Consider the following 18,009-nt stretch of genomic DNA (forward strand, 5'->3'; position numbering starts at 1 on the left):
ATTTTAGCAATCTCAAATACATTGTCAGTTTGAGTATTGTTATTCCCAGAGACACAAATAGTCCCAAGTGATTTAGCAAAAGACACAATGGAAGTCTATTCCAGAAATGGAAACACAAATCTTAAAACTAACATACTGTTCCAGATGTAAAGAGCCTCACCTGACGTATGATACTCCATCCTAAAAAGTGAAATACAGTTTTCTTGATCATTTCTAATCAGACATTATATGTAAAATACATCAAAATAAAATTCAATAAGCTAGAAATATTGTTTTATTCTGCAAGAAATGCTGTTCTTTAATTAGAATAATTTTTAATGTAAATACAGAGTTCAAAAAATTTTTTTAAATCATTTCAATATATTAAAAAAGTAACTTGTGCTTTTTTTCAGACAGTAGAAAATGTTGCCAGTTTGGTACTTGGAAAGCTTGTTTTTGTTAACTGGCCACACCTCGAAGAAGCCAGAGTTGTTGCTGTGTCAGATGGAGAAACTAAGTAAGAGAGATTTAGTAGATGATTGATTGTTTTATTCAATGCAAAGCTTCTGTACAGCCTTAGGAATTTGTTTGTTTTAAGTACATATTAACAGCAAATGAGACCAGATGTATCAAAAGCTGCTTGGTGGCAGAAGCTTTGTTTAGCATTGTTTTGAGGTTTGAATGGTTATGTAAAAGCCCAGCCCTCCAGTATTTTGCTCTAGGTGCAGTAGTTTGGGAGAGCACTTCTTATTTTGAGGAGGAAGAGTACTCGTAAAATCCCCACGGAATAATGTAAAGGAGAACATTTCTCTAGAATCTTTCTTTAACACATGCACTGGTATTTTTTTTAAAAAAATCACACAGCGTGGTCTGTTGTGAAGGGAGTAGAGAAATCTTGGGCTACAAATTTTCCGTGTCTTAGAGTAATTTCTAGCTGCTGTAAGTTCTGCTCGTGATTGGTTATGTCTAGATTAATCCTGTTTGCATAAATTCATACCTGTTAAAATATTCTCCAGGTTTTATTTGGAAGAACCACATGGAACACAGAAGCTTTACATGGGAAATGCAGTGCCCCCAACTAAAGTGGCATATGTTGGAGATAAGGAACAAAATGCTTGGTTAAAAGAAGTTCAAGGAGTTTCAGAATAGTAAGTAACTTTGCAAATCAAAGTGTAACTTTGCATTTTATAGCTTGGCTATGTTTGATTGCTGTGTTACAGACCTAATTAGCAGACAAGAGTTTCTGCATATGTGATGATAAAGGCTAATGAGTCTACTGGAATAAAAGAACATAAAAAAATAAAAGAACATCTTTTGAAATTTCAAAATGTGTAGAGTTAGTCACTTAGTATTTAAAATTAGATGATGTTATGAAAGAATTCTCAAATGAATGAGTTACAATATTTACTCTTCCAGTCAATTTTTTCATTCTGGGCTTAGTAATTCTCAGTTGTAGATAGTGTATAATGGAGTTATACAATATCAAGGCACAACTTTGATAGCTTACTGTTGTTAAATTTGATTGTAGTTCACACTTTTAGAGTGTGGGCACCTAGTGCAACTCAACTGAGTTACAGTACCTTGACATGTTGTTATCTGTCATTAGAATTAAATGCCTGAATTACCTTCAATCTTCTGCACTGTAAAGGTAAAATATGTTTAAATTAATACACTTAACTACATAGTGATTGCCATGCACCAATAGGTGAGCAATTGGTTAAGCCATTTTTTTGTCCATTTTTAATAGAAATCAGAGACAAGCTGTTAGAATCCCTTTGTTAAGAGTATTTTTTTTTTATTTAAATAAATCAATTTGACCTTGTTGGTTTGTATATTGTAATCAAACTAAATGTTCTATTTTGTTTTCAGTTACCAGAGAAGAAAAGGAATAATTATTCATGAAACATCAGTGGTTGTGTATGCTCAGTTACTCACTGGTAATAGATATCAACTAAACCAAAATGGTGACGTTTATTTAGAGAAGCAGTGGTCAAAACAAGTTCTTCCTTTTGTTTACCAAACTGTTGTCAAGGTAAATATACAAGATCAGTATCTTCTTGCACGTGGCTCCTTATTCCATTAAGAGGAAAAAGAACAAATGTTCCTTTAAAGCAAAAGAATGAAAGAAAAATGAATAATCATCTTTAATTTGTGGGTCTTTTTTTTATAACAAAAATACCAAGTGCCTCTTTAAACTGTTTAAAAAGGAATTTTGGGTGGCAAAGTTTTTGTCACAGAAGTTGGAATCCTATTGCATAGTTTAGAGATCTTGCTGAAAAACATGGTTTCTATAATTTTTTTGGACGGATATTTTGAATGAAATACAATAGTTGTGTTATACCGGGTGGCATAGTTGCTTTTGTAACTGCTTTTGTAACTTCATTTGTAATATAGCCTTAACTTCACTGCCTTCAAAGAATCATTTCAGATTTGAAGAGAGTATTTTTAAAATGTTTTAGAATAAGCACTTGTTTATGTGAACTTTTTAATGATTCTACTGGAACTGAAAGATATTTAACAGTATGAATTTTGTCTTTTTCCTGTAGGATATCAAAGCCTTTGACTCTCGTTTTTCAAACATCAGAACTCTGGATGACTTGTTTCCTCCTGGGAGTACTGCCTTTATGCTGGGATCTCCTTACTATGGCTGCATGGGAGAAGTTAGTTCCAAGATTTCTTTTTCCCCTTAGACTTCTTTATTTTCAAGCCTAAAATGATCAAGGTGCTACGTGGTAGTGTCGGTCGCTACATTTTGCTAGCTTCCTTGGTGGTTTAGTTAGTGTAGGGATTCTGCTTTCCCTGGCTCTCTTGCTGGCATAACAGGATAAAAATTGCATAGCTTGAATGCAGAATTATTTTTAGTAATTATTTGGGATAATTTTCAATATGTAGAGATCCCATTTTGGACAATTTTCAGTCAAGGATTCCTTTAATGCTTTTTGGCTGGCTCTGTAAGGAAGCAGTGTGTGGGTCAAGGAAGGCAGCTGAATGCCAAAGCATCTTTGTGCATACTGCAGCAGAATTGTTAATAAAGTAGACTTCAGGGTGTAGTCGTCCTGCATTTTTTTTAAGAGCTATTTAATGTGTTTTGTTTCTCTCCAAGGTTCAAGATTCACGCGATGTGATCACAGAAGGTAGAATTCGCGTGGTTTTCAACATTCCGTGTGAACCCCAGCTTGATCCGTTAATACAGAACCAGCATGTAAGTGCTTCTGGTTTTGTAGTATAAGCCTAAGTGTGGTGTCAAATGTACTCTGCAATGGTGAATGTCTTTAAGGGATGTTTCAATGTTGCTTATTTGCCCTTTGTGTGAAAATCCTTATCCTTATCCTTTGGGAATAGCCGATATTTTTTGTTTATCTGTTTTTTTTAAAGAAATATTCTGTGAAATACAATCCTGCATATATTTTGGCCAGTCGTCTTGGAGTAAGCGGCTATCTTGTCTCCAGATTTACAGGGAGTATCTTTATTGGAAGAGGATCAAAGAAAAAGTAAGTTTATATACAAGTATATTTGAGAATTTTGGTGGTTGAGAAGCTTGAAAATTCTAATGCTACTCTGCAGAAATTCTGCAATGTTTTAATGCTGTTCTTGTACCCAACAATGTGTAACTGCAGTCTCTGATTTAAAACTTTCTTTAGAGTGTATTTGTTGTAAATTAAATTCCTGTGCAGTGTGTTTCCCTCCTACCATAAACATATCATCTTGCTAATTATTGATTACTGGAGTGTTGCCCTATTGGCTTTAATGTTCTAGAAAGGCAAAAAAATTGCCTTTCCTGCGTTAGCTGTTTGCATAATTCAAGGAGGAGTTTGACCTGACAAACATTTCAGTTCAGTTGTGTGTAAAATTTATTCTGGTTTCATTCAAGTTCATACCTCTAACTATTGGTTGATGATTAGTAATCTTAAACTAATTTTCACTGGAAAAATAATATTTAAAAATAAAAGAAGGTTATGAGGGTGACATGAGGGTAGCTTGTGCTGCAGAATGGAATTTCAGTCAAGGAGAAGCTGTAGACACTATCTCCTGCATCCACTTTGGAAGCTGGGCACCAAATGCGTTCCCATCATAGAAGCAAAACTTCCATCCAACTCCATAAATACATCATGGAGCTATGGAGCTGGAGAGGGGTTATAGCAACAACATTGGAAAAGCTTTCTGGCAGGGATGCAGAGATAGCTAAAATCCCTTTGCCCTGACAAATCTGTCTCATTATTTACATGCAGCTCAAAGCTGCAGAAGAGCACACAGCAGCACGTTTATACAGTGAGACGTGCCAGTCAGTTGCTGAAAATTGGCTCAGAGTGATGTCACTGCCTACACTGCTGTCTAAATACTTGCTGGGTCACCACATAAGAGAACAGGAATCCCAAAATATGGGAAAGCCCCTTCCATAGAGGCAGTTTAGAGTTTGCCTCAGGCACGTAAGAAAATTCTGTGTTCTGCATACATCTCTGCTAGGACATACAAGGTAGAAAAATCTACACAAATCCTGTAGTTCTTCTGTATCTTTGTGGTTTTGAGGAATCTCTCAAAGAGGAGCTGATATTCTCTCAGTAGATGAAATCAAGCTCCTGTTCTTTCTATTACAGCTATCATCAAACAAGGTAGTGCTCCGAGTTTGTGATTGCAAGTATTTTTACAACAGTCTTTCCTGCCTCAGGCAAGAGGTGAAGGAAATGGTGATTTTTTTTTTTTTTTTGTTAATGTTAAGTATGAAACCATCTCTAAGTAGATCATTAGGCTAAAATACTTTATCAGTTGAGCATTTATTTAGATTAAAACTTTTCTTTAGAAGTCTCCTCAGTGGAAGTTCTCTGTAACAACCAGCCAGTGGAAGGATACAACAAAAACACTATACTCAAAACCTTGACAACTGGTTGGGAAAATTAGTTTTGATTTGGTACGAATCAATCCATGTGGGCTAAAAAAAATGCATATGTCCCATTTGCCCTGCTGAGAATAAAAGTGGAATTTGGGTCTAATTTCATTGTACTTGTATTTACCCTAGTATAAAGGAATAATAATTGTACTTGTATTTTTTTCCTAACAATTAATTAAGACTAAAACTTCTTAAAATATATAAGGGAAAAGATCCCTATTTCTCTGAATGTCAGAACTGCATTTTTGTAGGACAGCTCACTAAAGTAGTGTTTGATGCGCAAGCATTTTCTTGTGACTCAGTGTGTACACGTGCTCTACTGTTGTTGAGGGATGTGCCTCTACATCATGGTAAATGCCATGGTAAATTGTGATTGGTTAGATCTCAGTTAAGGAAGAGAAAATATTCCCTACTCTCATTTGCAGTAAGGTAAGATACAGCTACCATAGTACAGCTGATGTCCTGTAACTTTACAGCTGTTATGATACTAGTAAACAGTACAATGAACTGACCTTTTATGTTTTATGTCTAAGGATGTGTATGTGTGTGCATGTATAGGTATATGTGCATATATTATTGCAAGTTAATGAACTTTTTTCTTATTTCTAGTCCTCATGGAGATCACAAAGCAAATGTGGGGCTGAACCTGAAATTCAATAAGAAAAATGAAGAAGTTCCTGGCTATACTAAGAAAGTTGGAAATGAATGGATGTACTCTTCTGCAGTAGAACAACTACTTGCTGAATATTTAGAAAGGTAGATACTGAATATGGACTTCATCTAAACTATCCAACCTCATATCAGTTGTAGGAGTTTGTCCTTCTGGACACGGGTCTTGTAAGAACTGATGAATTTGCTTTTTGGCAATTGCTTGATGGAATTTCTTTTCTTCCAATATCCTCTCCTTCCAAGACTGGGCATGTTAATTCTCCAGTTTTTCAGTTCTGGTGAAGCATACTTGGGATAGAATAATTTTGTCAGCAGCTTGCATTGAGAAGTGAACAGTAGGACGTTAATTGTAGTAAAAAAGAAAAAAAAATCCATCTGGACTCTAGAAGATTTTGAAGCCCATCATAATCTATTTTGGTGAAGCTCTTATGTGCTTCTGGGCTGTACGTGAAACTAAATCTGTGTTCCATTTATCCACTCATTAGGGTGCCTGAGCTATTTAATTATATAGCCAAGAATAGCCAAGAAGATATATTCTACGAAGATGACATTTGGCCTGGCGAGGATGAGAATGGGTAAGCCATCTTCATTCTACTTATTCTAGAAGAAAAGAAAAGAAGAGCTGACAATGATGAAACTGGTGGTGACCATTTAGTGGCTGCTGAGTAGCTGAAACCTTTCTGTTCCTTCAGCGTTGTTTTTGTTCAGTGATCGCTCTGATAAAATTACCAGCATGTTGTACATTTTAGTTGGGGAATCGACATCTCTGTCGGCCTCCTATCTCAAGTCCAATAAATGAGAAATTTAATTTTCAATGGCTACTTTATAAATCTTGCTTTTAAAGTACTCTTCAATATTGCATGGGTGTGAAGTAGTCACCGAGTCACCAAAAGGTCATTTTTGGAAAAGAAGCAATAATTATTTCAAGTGTTTAAAGTGATTTTCAATTTGAAAAATAACACATACAGAATCTAAAGTGCTTACATGTTTTTCATACGCATTCAGTCAGTTCTGTGGAGCTGACCCTGTATTTTCACGTCGGTTCACGTAGTTGACCAACTGTGTACCTACCTGTTCAGCTGGTGTTTACATTTGGGAGCTGAAAGTAAAAAAAACCATTCAGACAGAAAAACAAGGAGCAAGCTTGGTTCCAGATACAGTATAATAACAATCAAAAAGCTTTTATTGGTAGCTAGTACAACCTGTTGATGGGCCTCAGTTGGTAAGTCTGCATGATTTTGCACTGTACAGGTGGACATACTATCATAGGACTTTTCTATTATAAGAATCTCAGGATTGTGCTCCATTTTACCATGGAAGCATGCCCTGAAGTTTGTTCTTACTGTGTTGTGAGAAACAGCTGGTCACAGAACGTTTGATCGCAGCCAGACTTGGTTAGTTCGTTGGATACAAACTTAATTTATGGAATAGACTTTACAGACTGAATACTTCTAAATAATTTCTGGGTTTGAAAGTTGTTTTTTTGGCTGAGACAATATTTCAGAGGTTATACTTTTGAAACAGTATTGCATGATTCAGTTGTGGTTTTTGTTTTTTTTATCTCTATTCTAAACTCTTAGAGCAATCTTAGGTTTTGTTACTTCACAGATGAATACAAACATTGTGTATGTGTTGTAGTACATGTCTGAAAAATCAGGGAACGTGATTATGTGCTTAGTGTAAATAATTTTAATCAACGGTGTTCTTATTTAGGGCTGAGAAAGTTCAAGAAATTGTTGCCTGGCTAAAGGCACATCCTGTTTCTGCTTTGTCTCGCTCATCTTGTGACTTACAAATTTTGGATGCAGCCATTGTTGAGAAAATTGAAGAAGAAATAGAGAAATGCAAGGTATGCAGCTTGATACCATTGTGAGCAGTGATGAACTGAAACACAGCTGTTCATTATTTTCCAAGTTTTTGAATTAGAATAAGACAATTAAAGATTATTTATCATTCCAAAGAAAAAGAATACAGATTGTAATGTAAGAGCTGAGCTTACAATGTAGGTTGTCAGAGGAATTCAGAGGAGCATGTTAATAATCTTTCTGCTTTGGCTCTTTCTTTTTGGGGTGATTCAGCAGCTGTAGGCCGTACTCTGAACTCCTTTGCCTTTCAGTGATTTCAGAAAGGAATAGACATCAAAATAAATTCTGAACTACCGAAGTGCTTTTCCCAAGTACAATCCCAGCCTTTCTTCCATTGCAGTTTCTCTTTCATATAAGGAAAATTGGAAAGTAGCTTCCTCAACAATAAAAAGGGGCCAAGGAAGTTACTGAAGGAAGAGTGAGTGGCAAAGCCACATGAAATAGTGGGCTGATTTTCTTTGAAATTGTTTGGAAGGACACAAAGATGAAATTGGTGTGAATGCTGGAATTATCAAACAATGCAAACTCTTCAGTAGGAAGTCAGGCATGTTTTTAAAAACTGGACCTAGTCATCGCAAACACTTCATGAAAGTTGTATGTCTTTATCTAAACAAAAGAATGCCTGCATTATATCTTCAGATGTTTTGTTAAACCAGAAACACAGGTTTAATGACTTTCTGTTCCTTTCCTTTAGCAGAGAAAGAGCAACAAGAAGGTGCGAGTAACTGTGAAACCTCATTTGCTATATAGAGTAAGTGACATGAAAAGTTTTTGTTTGAAAATGAAGTTGTCCACATAGTATTTATTTTACTTAAGTTTAATTTTATCAACCTTCAAAAAGCAGAATCATAGGACAGTATTAATTGAAAAAAATCATTATGATGTCTTCTAGAAAATCAGTTTGAAAGTGATAGTTTCCCTCTCTAAAGGGAAAGAATTTCTATTAACTACAAACTCCTTCATGTATTATACAGACATTCAGTTCTTTTTTTGTCTTCTGTCCTCGGTGCTCCTACAGTTCTCATTCCCTTCACAGGCGTATAATGGAGGCAGAATAAAATGTGCTTTGTATTTGTCTCATTTTCCTTATTCTGCTTTTTATTCAGTTCTTGACATCTGACCAGCTGCTAATCTTGCTTGGTATTTTACAGGTACCTATGTTACTGATACAGGCAGGTATCACTGACTAGTTTTATTTTGTTTCTATTGATCCCCTTGGTCTGTCTTGGATCATGCACAGCACTACTGTTTCCCAGGCAAAAGCAGTGAGTCAGCGTTGCAAGAAGAAAATGCATTTCTTTGCTTTGTGTCTGGGGGAAGAAGACTTCTACATTCTTAAACATTTTTTTTCAGAAAGTTTGTGTTATACTGTGTTTCCTATATTGTGATAAGTGCATTTTAATTTTAATCTTTTTTTCCCCCCAAACACTAACATAGTCTTTTGGTTATTTCAGCCTTTAGAACAACAGAATGGGGTTGTTCCAGATAGAGATGCAGAGTATAGGCTGTTTGACCGTGTTGTCAATGTGAGAGAGAACTTTTCTGTTCCTGTTGGTCTTCGAGGTACCATTATAGGAATTAAAGGAGGTAATATTTTCTTCGTAGTTACAGCATTATAGCTGTATTATAGCTAAGCTAGTGATGTGAAAACAGGCTGAAGAATAGTGTTTTGTATAATGGTTGTGAAAATTTCTCACCTAAGAAGCATATACACCTTGAAGCTGCTAGTGCCATGTTTCCTGTTGTGAATTAAACCTACAGGTCTTCTCTTTTAATTTCACATGTTAGGCAGCTGTACTTCAAATACAAAATTACTTATCCTTTGTTCCTTCTTAATGTGAGAAGGGCAGAGAGATCAATGAAAAAGAACAAGGACTGACAAGCAGAAATTAAAGGAAGGAGGATATGGACAAAGCAAAGAGAAATAGAGATAGCAGAAAGAAAATGAACGAAGTATTTGCCCTAATGCTTGCATTGAATATAAAATTCTATTAAATGTGATTTGTGTCTCAAATTGTTTTATTTGGATTTTGGATTTTACTCTATGATATTCCATTTCTGTTACATGACTTGTATTTATATCTTCTTTGACACCGAGATTGTCCATGTGTCTCTAAGGTAAACAAAAGGATTTACCAAAACAGATGTTACCTAGAAGTCTGAGATCTAGTAATAGAAATTGTTCACGCAGCCTGGCATTTTAGCTGTTACTTTCTTGTTCAGTCTGCATCCAACAGAATAAACTAGATTTGAGTGAGGCTTTTTAAAGAGATGTTCTTTCCTCTACAATTATTGTACATTAGTAATAATTTCAAAGAAGCATTAGTCTGTTATTATGAGAGCAATATTTATTGAAGGTATTGTTAAAGCTGTCAGTTTCAGATTGCCTGAATGTAAAGATGGCTTGCATCTCCTTTCTGATGTTTTAATATCAATGAGATAATTATGACATTTTAAAGACACATACTGCTGTAAGTTGCAGTTCTGTCAACAGGTTCGTAAGTTGCTGTGCATGGTACCTTTCTGTTAAAGGCATATTTAAAGGGCAGCCATATATGATTTTTTCTGAGAAGAATTTCTAAATTGCTGTTAATGAAATTCTTCATTTAAGGAATAAGATATCTTTGTTGCTAATAATTTAGAGTTTTTGGTCTCTTATTTATTGCATAAATAATCCAGAATTTAAAGTATTTAACTGAAAATAACCACTGTCACATATGTAGGATGACATTTTACTTCATTTTCCATAGCCAGTAGAGAAACAGATGTGCTCTTTGAAGTTTTGTTTGATGAAGAATTCCTTGGAGGCCTAACTATAAGGTTTGTGTGTGGACTTTCATAGTTATTTTTTGCCATTGGTATAGATGACTTAAACTGTTGGCCTTTGGTTTACATTTATGAGTATTTTTACTTCTTTTTAAGCCTTTGTTTCTTAAAGGAGTTGGTCAGTTTTTATCTTCTGAGATTCTCTGTGAGTAGGGATTATTTTTATGAAGCACGGTGTATTTTGGAAATGCTCTTTAGGTTTTTTTGCCTGTTTAGAAGCTATTACCTTTTAGAAAGCAGATGTGAGCCAGCAGACTAAAGCACTAGATTCAAATGTATTTATAGACAAATATGTATGAAACAGATTATCAGTATATCTTTAACATATAGATTAAAAGATTAGATAAAATAATCATTTATTCTTCTGAAGGAGTGACTGTGAACTACCTGTAATTGATACTTAGGCATTAAACTCTAACCAGTGTTAAAACCCTGAACTGGTCCTCAGGGAGGGTTAATGCTTTTGTTTTAAAGAGTGTGGTAACTCTTATGTACCTAAATAAGTGAGTGCTTACCAATGGCTTTAATTTTATTGTTGTTTTTAGATGAATTACATTTTTATGACAGAAGTTACAGGAGAATGTTGCCTGTTCCTTGTGTTTAGCAAGCATAACAATCATTTTCCTTGCAAAAGGGGATTTGTGTTCCTGAACGCAAATTATCTTTGGTATTCTGAGTCTCAGAATACCAAAAGGAAGTTACACAGATGATTAAATGCTGTTTAACTTGGGCTTATAATTCTGCCGCTGGCTTGAGTTTTCACCTCAGCAAAAGACAAATAATTTTTGTTCAGTTCATAAATGTTTCACAGAAATACTTACTACAGGACTATGCTATGAAAATTCACTCACCTTTAAAATTGCTTTGAGCTTAGCACTGGAAAGAGCTATATGAGTTCAAAGAGTAGTAGTAATTGTTATTTTCAATGTATTGAAAGCCAGAGGTAGAAGTGGAGCACAATGGGACCAACATTGTGTGTAATGGTACTGAATTTCAATACTGGGTGCAGTTTTCAACCTGTACTGACCAAACTTGAATCATTACATTTTGGCATAGAGGCAACAGTGTTGTTAATTCAGATGTATTGAAATGTCAACAATTAAATTAATTGAAACGATTTAATTTGCCTTTCTTTAGGTGCTCACCTGCCAGAGGTTATCGTCTGCCATCAAGTGCCTTAATTAATCTATCTCATGGTAATCGGTCAGAAATGGGAAATCAAAAACTGACGGCCATAGTTAAACCCCAGCCAGCTGTGAATAACTACAATTCATATGCATCTGATCTATCATCTGTATGCTCACAAAAAGTGCATCTGGGAGGTCTCAACCATTCTCCTCGCTCCCTTTTTGTTCCTACTCAAGTAAGTATTTTCTGTTTTCTTTTATGCATAAATATTTTTCCACAGAACCTGAGTTATGACTGTGGTTGTTATCCTCATTGGTACTGACAATTTCATTTGTAAGTTAATAATTTAGCATTAGGGTAGCCTTTATCTCTGAGACATTAGTTTATGCGATAGCAAAAGTGACCAGAAGTTCCTGACTGATAGCTGATTTGTTTTATTGGGTAGGTCCATTTGGGTTTGCGAGGGGCAAACAGTCAGTTCACAGAAGTGACACCACAGTTGTTATCAACAAATAGTTTGTTTTGGCAGAGATGCAGTCATTTTCTTAATGCTCTGTTCCAAGTAATGTTTCCTATAAACCAAGCTCAGAAAGAGAAGACAATGATTTTCTTGTCTGTTTGCTTCTTAGTAATGACTTATTTCATTTGAAAATCTGGTAAAGCAAGAAAAATGGCAGAGGGGTGAATTGGGGGTTCTCATTGGTTTAATTAAACTATTTTTTTATTAAGTTGTTTCTTTAAAAAAAAATAGCTTAATGGGTAACTTCATGGGGCTATTTGCATGTTTGAGAAGAATTGTCTCATATCTTGTAAGTCTGTAGAAAAAGTATTTTCCAAAAGAAAATTTAAGCAGTGAAACACTTTGTTTTGTTTTGTTTTGTTTTCCCCCCTTCCCCTCCCACCCACAATGATTTAGCAACTGAGTGGAAGACAGCATTACAATCTCAGGGCTGAAAATCAGGGCAACTCCAGTTCACTCCAGAAAGGATCATTTTTGAGTGGCAGTCAGAAAAATAAAGTGAGTGTTCCAATTCATTTAGTATTGGACCTGAATGTCTTAAATATTTATTTTTGTGCAGTCTTTAGAGTGAGAGTCCTTTTCTCATGATTAACAGGTAGCACTGTTTTCTTACATCAGATGTTTTAGTTCAGGTACAGACTGGGGCAGAACTTGTACAAGTTTTTGAACAAGTGATTTCCTGTGTTACTTCATTTAGATACTAGATTTTCAAAATAGCTATTGTTTACATAGCTGGGCTTCAGTTTTATGGTAGCATACCTATAAGGTTATTAAGCAATTGAACCTGCCTGATAAATGCTTACAAAATAAGGCATTAACAATAAAATTTAAGAATACTACCAATCCGAGAACATGCTTTTGAAACCATTTTGAGTCATCATCCTAGTTTAATTATACTCAGTGATCTTTCCCATGTTGATAACTTCTAAAAATCGTAAGCAAACATAACCAAACCAATCTCAAAAAAGACTAAGCTGATTAGAATTTAAGAGCGATTTTTAGGAAAAGTTGTACTGTAAATACCTTGTAGCCCATTTTCAGAAATTAAATACCTACAAGTTCTACAAGTGTCACTTTGAAAATTTCTGTCGTCTAAGCACAATTAACCTTGGACATTTAGATCTTAAGAATGTCTTTGTATATGTTTATCTGTTCAAAAGTTGTGGTTACAGCTGCTGAGTTGTTGGAGTGGTTTTATTCTTATTTTGCTAGCCACAGAGTAAGCAAGATGATGAATTCTGCAGCATATGGCAATCATTGCAGGGTTCTGGGAAGTCACACCATATTCAGCAAAGCATGCACGAGAAGGTTAGTGTAAAAACTTTAAACAGTTCCCTGGAGTTCAAAATCTAAATGTACTTAATTTTATGCATCAGTTCATCACACTGAAAAGCTTTTCGGTTAGTGTTGAAAATTAGCCTGCTGGATCAAGGTATTGGTACGCAGGGTATGCATAGCTCTGGAAAGAAGTAATGATAAGGGACTAATATGTAAAAGATAGATGTGTAGTCTTCTGGTTAAGGTTAGATGTTTGAATTCCTAGGGTGCAGTTCTACCTCAGGAAATCAAGCTGGGAACCGGCAATCAGTTCTACAAGCCAGGCTTCAATGAGAGCAGCCTTAAAGGCCAGCAAAGAAAACAGGAGCCATATAAAAAGTGTAAGTACTATAATTAGAAACTTGGGGAAAACTTACTTGCTTATCGGACTTTTATTGAAATATCTATTGAGTTTTTGTAGTTATTGACAGAAAATAATGTATTACAGTTAGATAAGCACTCCATGGCATGTGTCATTGTCAAACACCAGTCCTGGTTTGTGCATTAGGCTGTTTCACACTCAATCCTGAACGCTTTTAACCAAGCTCTTTACGATGTTGACTTTCTACTCACTTGATTAAAAGCCAAGTTTTTTTGTTTTTTTTTTTTTAATATGCTTGCAGACAGTCATATTTCTTAGAGAAAAATAAAATTACGAGTATATTATTGCATGTGTTTAATCTTTATTTATTTTATCCTACAAGAAAAGTGCGAATTAATGGCATTTGATGCAAGTATCAAAATTAACGCAACTCTGCAGACTTGTATGGCTTTGTTAATATTTCTTAGTTTTATTATTACAATTTTTAAGATCATTACAGAAGAATAAGCATACTTTTACATAATTTATTTGTAGTTAAAGAAGATTCTAAAGTTACAAGAAGTGAAAGTCAGCCACATAATAAGATACCAAATAAACAGGTAATTTATTTTTCTATACTGAGTAAATGTATTCTGGTTTTTTTGTTTGTTTGTTTGTTTGTTTTCATTTTACTCTGATCTAATTCATTATTTTACCGATTCCTCTTTACTGGACATCTTAGTTGATTCTTTTGCTAGGTAAATTTCATTTTTAAGGGTTTTTTTTTTCTCTCTAGAAATTTTACGTACCTAAATGAGGGAAAGAGCAAAGCACATATAACAATGATACTGAATAATAAGAACCTCCAGAAGCCTCCAGATACCTGTCCTATTTTTTTCCTCCTCTTCGTAGACACTAAAAGCTATAGCGTAGTGAGAAAATGCAAATGGTAGGTTTTTCAGTAAGCTGAAGTCATTTAAGAATATTGGCTTATGAAAGCTATCTGCAGATGCATTTCTAATATGATTGTATTATAACTAGTAGTGGAGGAGTAGCATTCAATAATAAATGCTGCAGTTTGTTTCAGAATTTTGCAGGACTGAATAAGTACAATGTCAAACTTTTGAAGAGAAATGAAAGTCCCAATGTGCCTGTAATGCAGAAGGCTTCAGTTGATGGTCCCTGTACAGCTGGAAAGGTAGGATCTAGATAGTTCATTTTGTTGTGCTCTTTGAATAATTTTGATTTGTAAGCCATTTTGTTGCCTATTATTCCTGTTAACTTGTGTGCACGTTCATGTTTATAGCAGATACAAGACAAACCTGAATAGCCTTGGTCATTTTTTAAATTTGTTCTTTATTGGTCACTGCTTATATTTTTATACGCAAAACTTAATATAGTCTCTGGATATCCGTTCATGCTCTGACCAGGCATGACTTTGACCTGCCTGAACTCAGAGGAGGAAAAAAAGCCTGAATCAGCATAAAATTAAGCTCAAACTAATACACCCTTGCTCTTGCATCTGTCTGTAATATATTAAATTGACGTTTTCTTTAAAAAAAATTTGTTTTAAGAAGGACAATGAACTTGAAAGCCTTCTAGCTTCTTTGAAAATTTCCAAAGAAAATGAAGTGCAGACTAACTCCAAGGAAGCAAGAGCTACGAATGAAGAACATCTGTCACCGCAGTCATTTGCTATGGTGCGTATACTGCAGGAATCATTACATGATAATTTAGCATCTGCTGTCTTAGCATCCAAGCTTCTATTTAAAGAAACTCTGTGAAACCCCCTACTGCCTTCTTAAACATATTGATGAGTTTTTAATGAGCTGTTCTCAAAGAAAATTAACAAACACCATTTGTTTATGATAAGACCCTGTTGTCTGTGCTTTGGTAAAATGTAACTGATAGGAAAATAAAATTTCAAATATTGTTACCATTTGTGGTATTCACAGAGTTAGCTAAGAAGATAATGCTGTCTGAACACCACCATTTTCCTGAATGATTTATTTTCCTTTTAAAGAAAGGAACACAGATGCTCAAAGAAATTTTGAAGATAGATGGCTCTGACCTGGAAACCAAGAATGAAGTGAAATCCCAAGTTAATGATGTTCCTGCTCCGGCTAGTAGACAGGATTCGCATGGAGCTGCCTTGCAATATAGACAAACAAAAAAAATGGGTATGTTTAAACATCAGTTAATAGTTCAGAGCTTCACCTTATAGTGACAGTTCAGTACAGACTTAACTCACTGTATTGTACTTACTTTCAGAATGAAATAAAAACATCCATCTTTTTTAGTTCTGCTTCTTTATTCAGAACTGAAAAACTTACAGTATAATTTTCTGTTTTGTGTTCAAGTCAGATGTGAAAATAGCAGAAAAAAATCAAATACACTTATTTTCTGCTAATAACAAAGTTGCTGCCTTTTCATAGGAGGAAAAAATTGTGATGTAATTTTTTTTTTCTTTTGTTAGCTGCTTATATGAACAAGCCTCTTAGCACTGGAGGCCCTCAGACTGCATCAGCACTGGAAACTGGAGGTCACCCTTTCATTGGTCCACAGCCTACACTGTCTACTCCTGTTTCTGAACTTTCTCATATTTGTTCTCTTCTTGGAATGTCACAACCTGATTTCTCTTTCCTAAAAACACCACAGGTAAAGCTTATTTTTTATAAAAGTTAAAGTTCTCAACTTCATTTCAACTGTCCTATAATAAACATTTTGACTGGTCACTGAAATCCATTTAAAAATAAGACCTTAGCTCCTTTTGTTTCCTTTTTCCGAAAGTAATATTGATTAAACATAGTAACATTGATTAAACAAACTTTCTTTCAGTTTCCAGCTCACCGTTCGTACAATATAAATCCTCTCAAAAATCTTATCTCATTTTCCTAGACCATGACAGTTTGTCACATAAAGTTATCGAATGGTTTGTTGGTTCATGGACCACAGTGTCATTCTGAAACTGAAGCCAAGGAAAAAGCTGCGCTCTTTGCTTTACAGCGATTGGTGAGAACAGCAAAGAATCGTTTAAAATCTTTGTGTCTCTTTATTGCATTGAGCCTGTTTGTAATCCACCATTTTCCTCTTCAAAGAGCTCTATAGGAGTGAACTTCCCTTTGCCTCCACCTCCACCAGTGTTTCCAAATTATCAGCCTCTGGGAGTTCCTGTACCACCTGGATCTATTCCTCCAGTCTTTACACAGCCCCCTGGTAAGTATTTGACTAATACACATTTCAAATATCACAGTTGCCTATAATTGTAGCAGTTTTTTGTATGAAAATGAATGCCTTCCAGAAAGCTGCAGTTTTGGTTTACCTGTATGTAGTTAATAAAAGTAAAGTAAAACAGTTCATTAACTTCTTCTCAGGAATGTGCAAACTAATTTAATACAAAAATCACATATCTCCTAATTATTGCTTCTTTCTTCTTTTCTTCAAGAATGTATCTGTCCATTCAGTGTTAGCTGGTTTTCTTCTTTGAAGCAAAAGTAATCAGTCAGTTGATAGTCCTAGTCTAGCATTCATGAGAATTATCTTCCTTGATTATCTATGGGGTTTTTTTGTTTGCCTGAATAGTTAATATTTATCCATCCATTAGTAGTAATTTTATTTATTTAGAATTAACTTTCAGTGAAGTGCTGCATCACAATACTGTTGCACATTGCTAGATGTTAGTATGGTCAATAACCAAAACTAAATTGTTAAATCCCTGTGGCATTTTTGGTTCTCATCTGTTTTGTATTCTGCTAAAGCTCACATCCACAGCTGGTAATTAATGACTCAGCACCATTGTAGTATCCTAGTAACCTGCACAGCAGCTGCTACATCTTTTCTCCCCTGAGTTTCTGTATTGTTGACTTGTTCCAGAAGGATAACCTAAACTTCCCTTCTGCTAGTACAGTTCACCTGGGTAGGGATGTGACGATTCTGACTAGCTTATGTATGCTTTGAAATGCAAATGCAGTGATCTGGTGCTATCATCTAGATGCGATTCTCTAAAAGCAGAACTGTTTTCTTAATATATGAATAAATAGGTATTTATTTATTCTTAAATAAATATGAATAATATTAGGTGCTATTGGAAGGAGAAACAAACAGGGTACTTTGGGTTTTGGGGAGATGCTATCTTCTTTTTGAGGAAAGAGAGCTAAAAGTTATTTATTTTCACAGCTAATATAATGCCTCCATCATCTCACATGTTTGGTCCAATGTCCTGGGGAGCTCCAGTGCCTATTCATGGCAAACATTATTATCCTGGTTCCTATCCAGGAAATATGCCTCTTGCAGGAACTATACCAGTTGGTACTCACAACCAGTTTATACCTCTGCAGGTAAGTTTGGCAGGTTAGTCTTAAGATTTCTATTTTTGTAAAAACATACCTACATGGTGAATGCAAAGACACCCCTGTGAAGCATTATTTAGCATTAGAAAATTATTTAAAAAACTGATATGCATGTTTTTAATAGTGGAATATTTGCAGGTTTTTTTTTTTTTTTTGAGAATGCCTTCTGT

At 35.0% G+C, this 18,009-nt stretch overlaps 1 protein-coding gene across 8 annotated transcripts in view; it reads left to right on the top strand.

Annotated features, from left to right (window-relative positions):
• The window catches only part of XRN1 (5'-3' exoribonuclease 1), a 43,812-nt gene that overhangs the window by 18,517 nt on the left and 7,286 nt on the right, over positions 1-18,009 (top strand). For 3 of the 8 annotated variants that reach the window (XR_010390498.1, XR_010390499.1, XM_026101688.2), the window contains exons 19-42: positions 393-496; positions 996-1,127; positions 1,849-2,011; positions 2,526-2,639; positions 3,083-3,181; positions 3,355-3,470; positions 5,474-5,620; positions 6,019-6,108; positions 7,247-7,382; positions 8,093-8,149; positions 8,853-8,985; positions 10,149-10,218; positions 11,362-11,587; positions 12,269-12,370; positions 13,085-13,180; positions 13,416-13,530; positions 14,046-14,110; positions 14,578-14,688; positions 15,065-15,190; positions 15,514-15,670; positions 15,967-16,148; positions 16,389-16,502; positions 16,589-16,706; positions 17,667-17,827. Coding sequence is in view for 4 of the 8 variants with exons in the window: in XM_026101688.2 (XP_025957473.2) it covers positions 393-496; positions 996-1,127; positions 1,849-2,011; positions 2,526-2,639; positions 3,083-3,181; positions 3,355-3,470; positions 5,474-5,620; positions 6,019-6,108; positions 7,247-7,382; positions 8,093-8,149; positions 8,853-8,985; positions 10,149-10,218; positions 11,362-11,587; positions 12,269-12,370; positions 13,085-13,180; positions 13,416-13,530; positions 14,046-14,110; positions 14,578-14,688; positions 15,065-15,190; positions 15,514-15,670; positions 15,967-16,148; positions 16,389-16,502; positions 16,589-16,706; positions 17,667-17,827 (2,934 nt within the window). In the remaining 4 variants the exon portion in view is untranslated. The other 5 variants (XM_064516851.1, XM_064516852.1, XR_010390500.1 and 2 more) reach the window with 5 other exon arrangements.

Source organism: Dromaius novaehollandiae, chromosome 9, assembly GCF_036370855.1.
Source record: "Dromaius novaehollandiae isolate bDroNov1 chromosome 9, bDroNov1.hap1, whole genome shotgun sequence".
NCBI lineage: Eukaryota > Metazoa > Chordata > Aves > Casuariiformes > Dromaiidae > Dromaius > Dromaius novaehollandiae.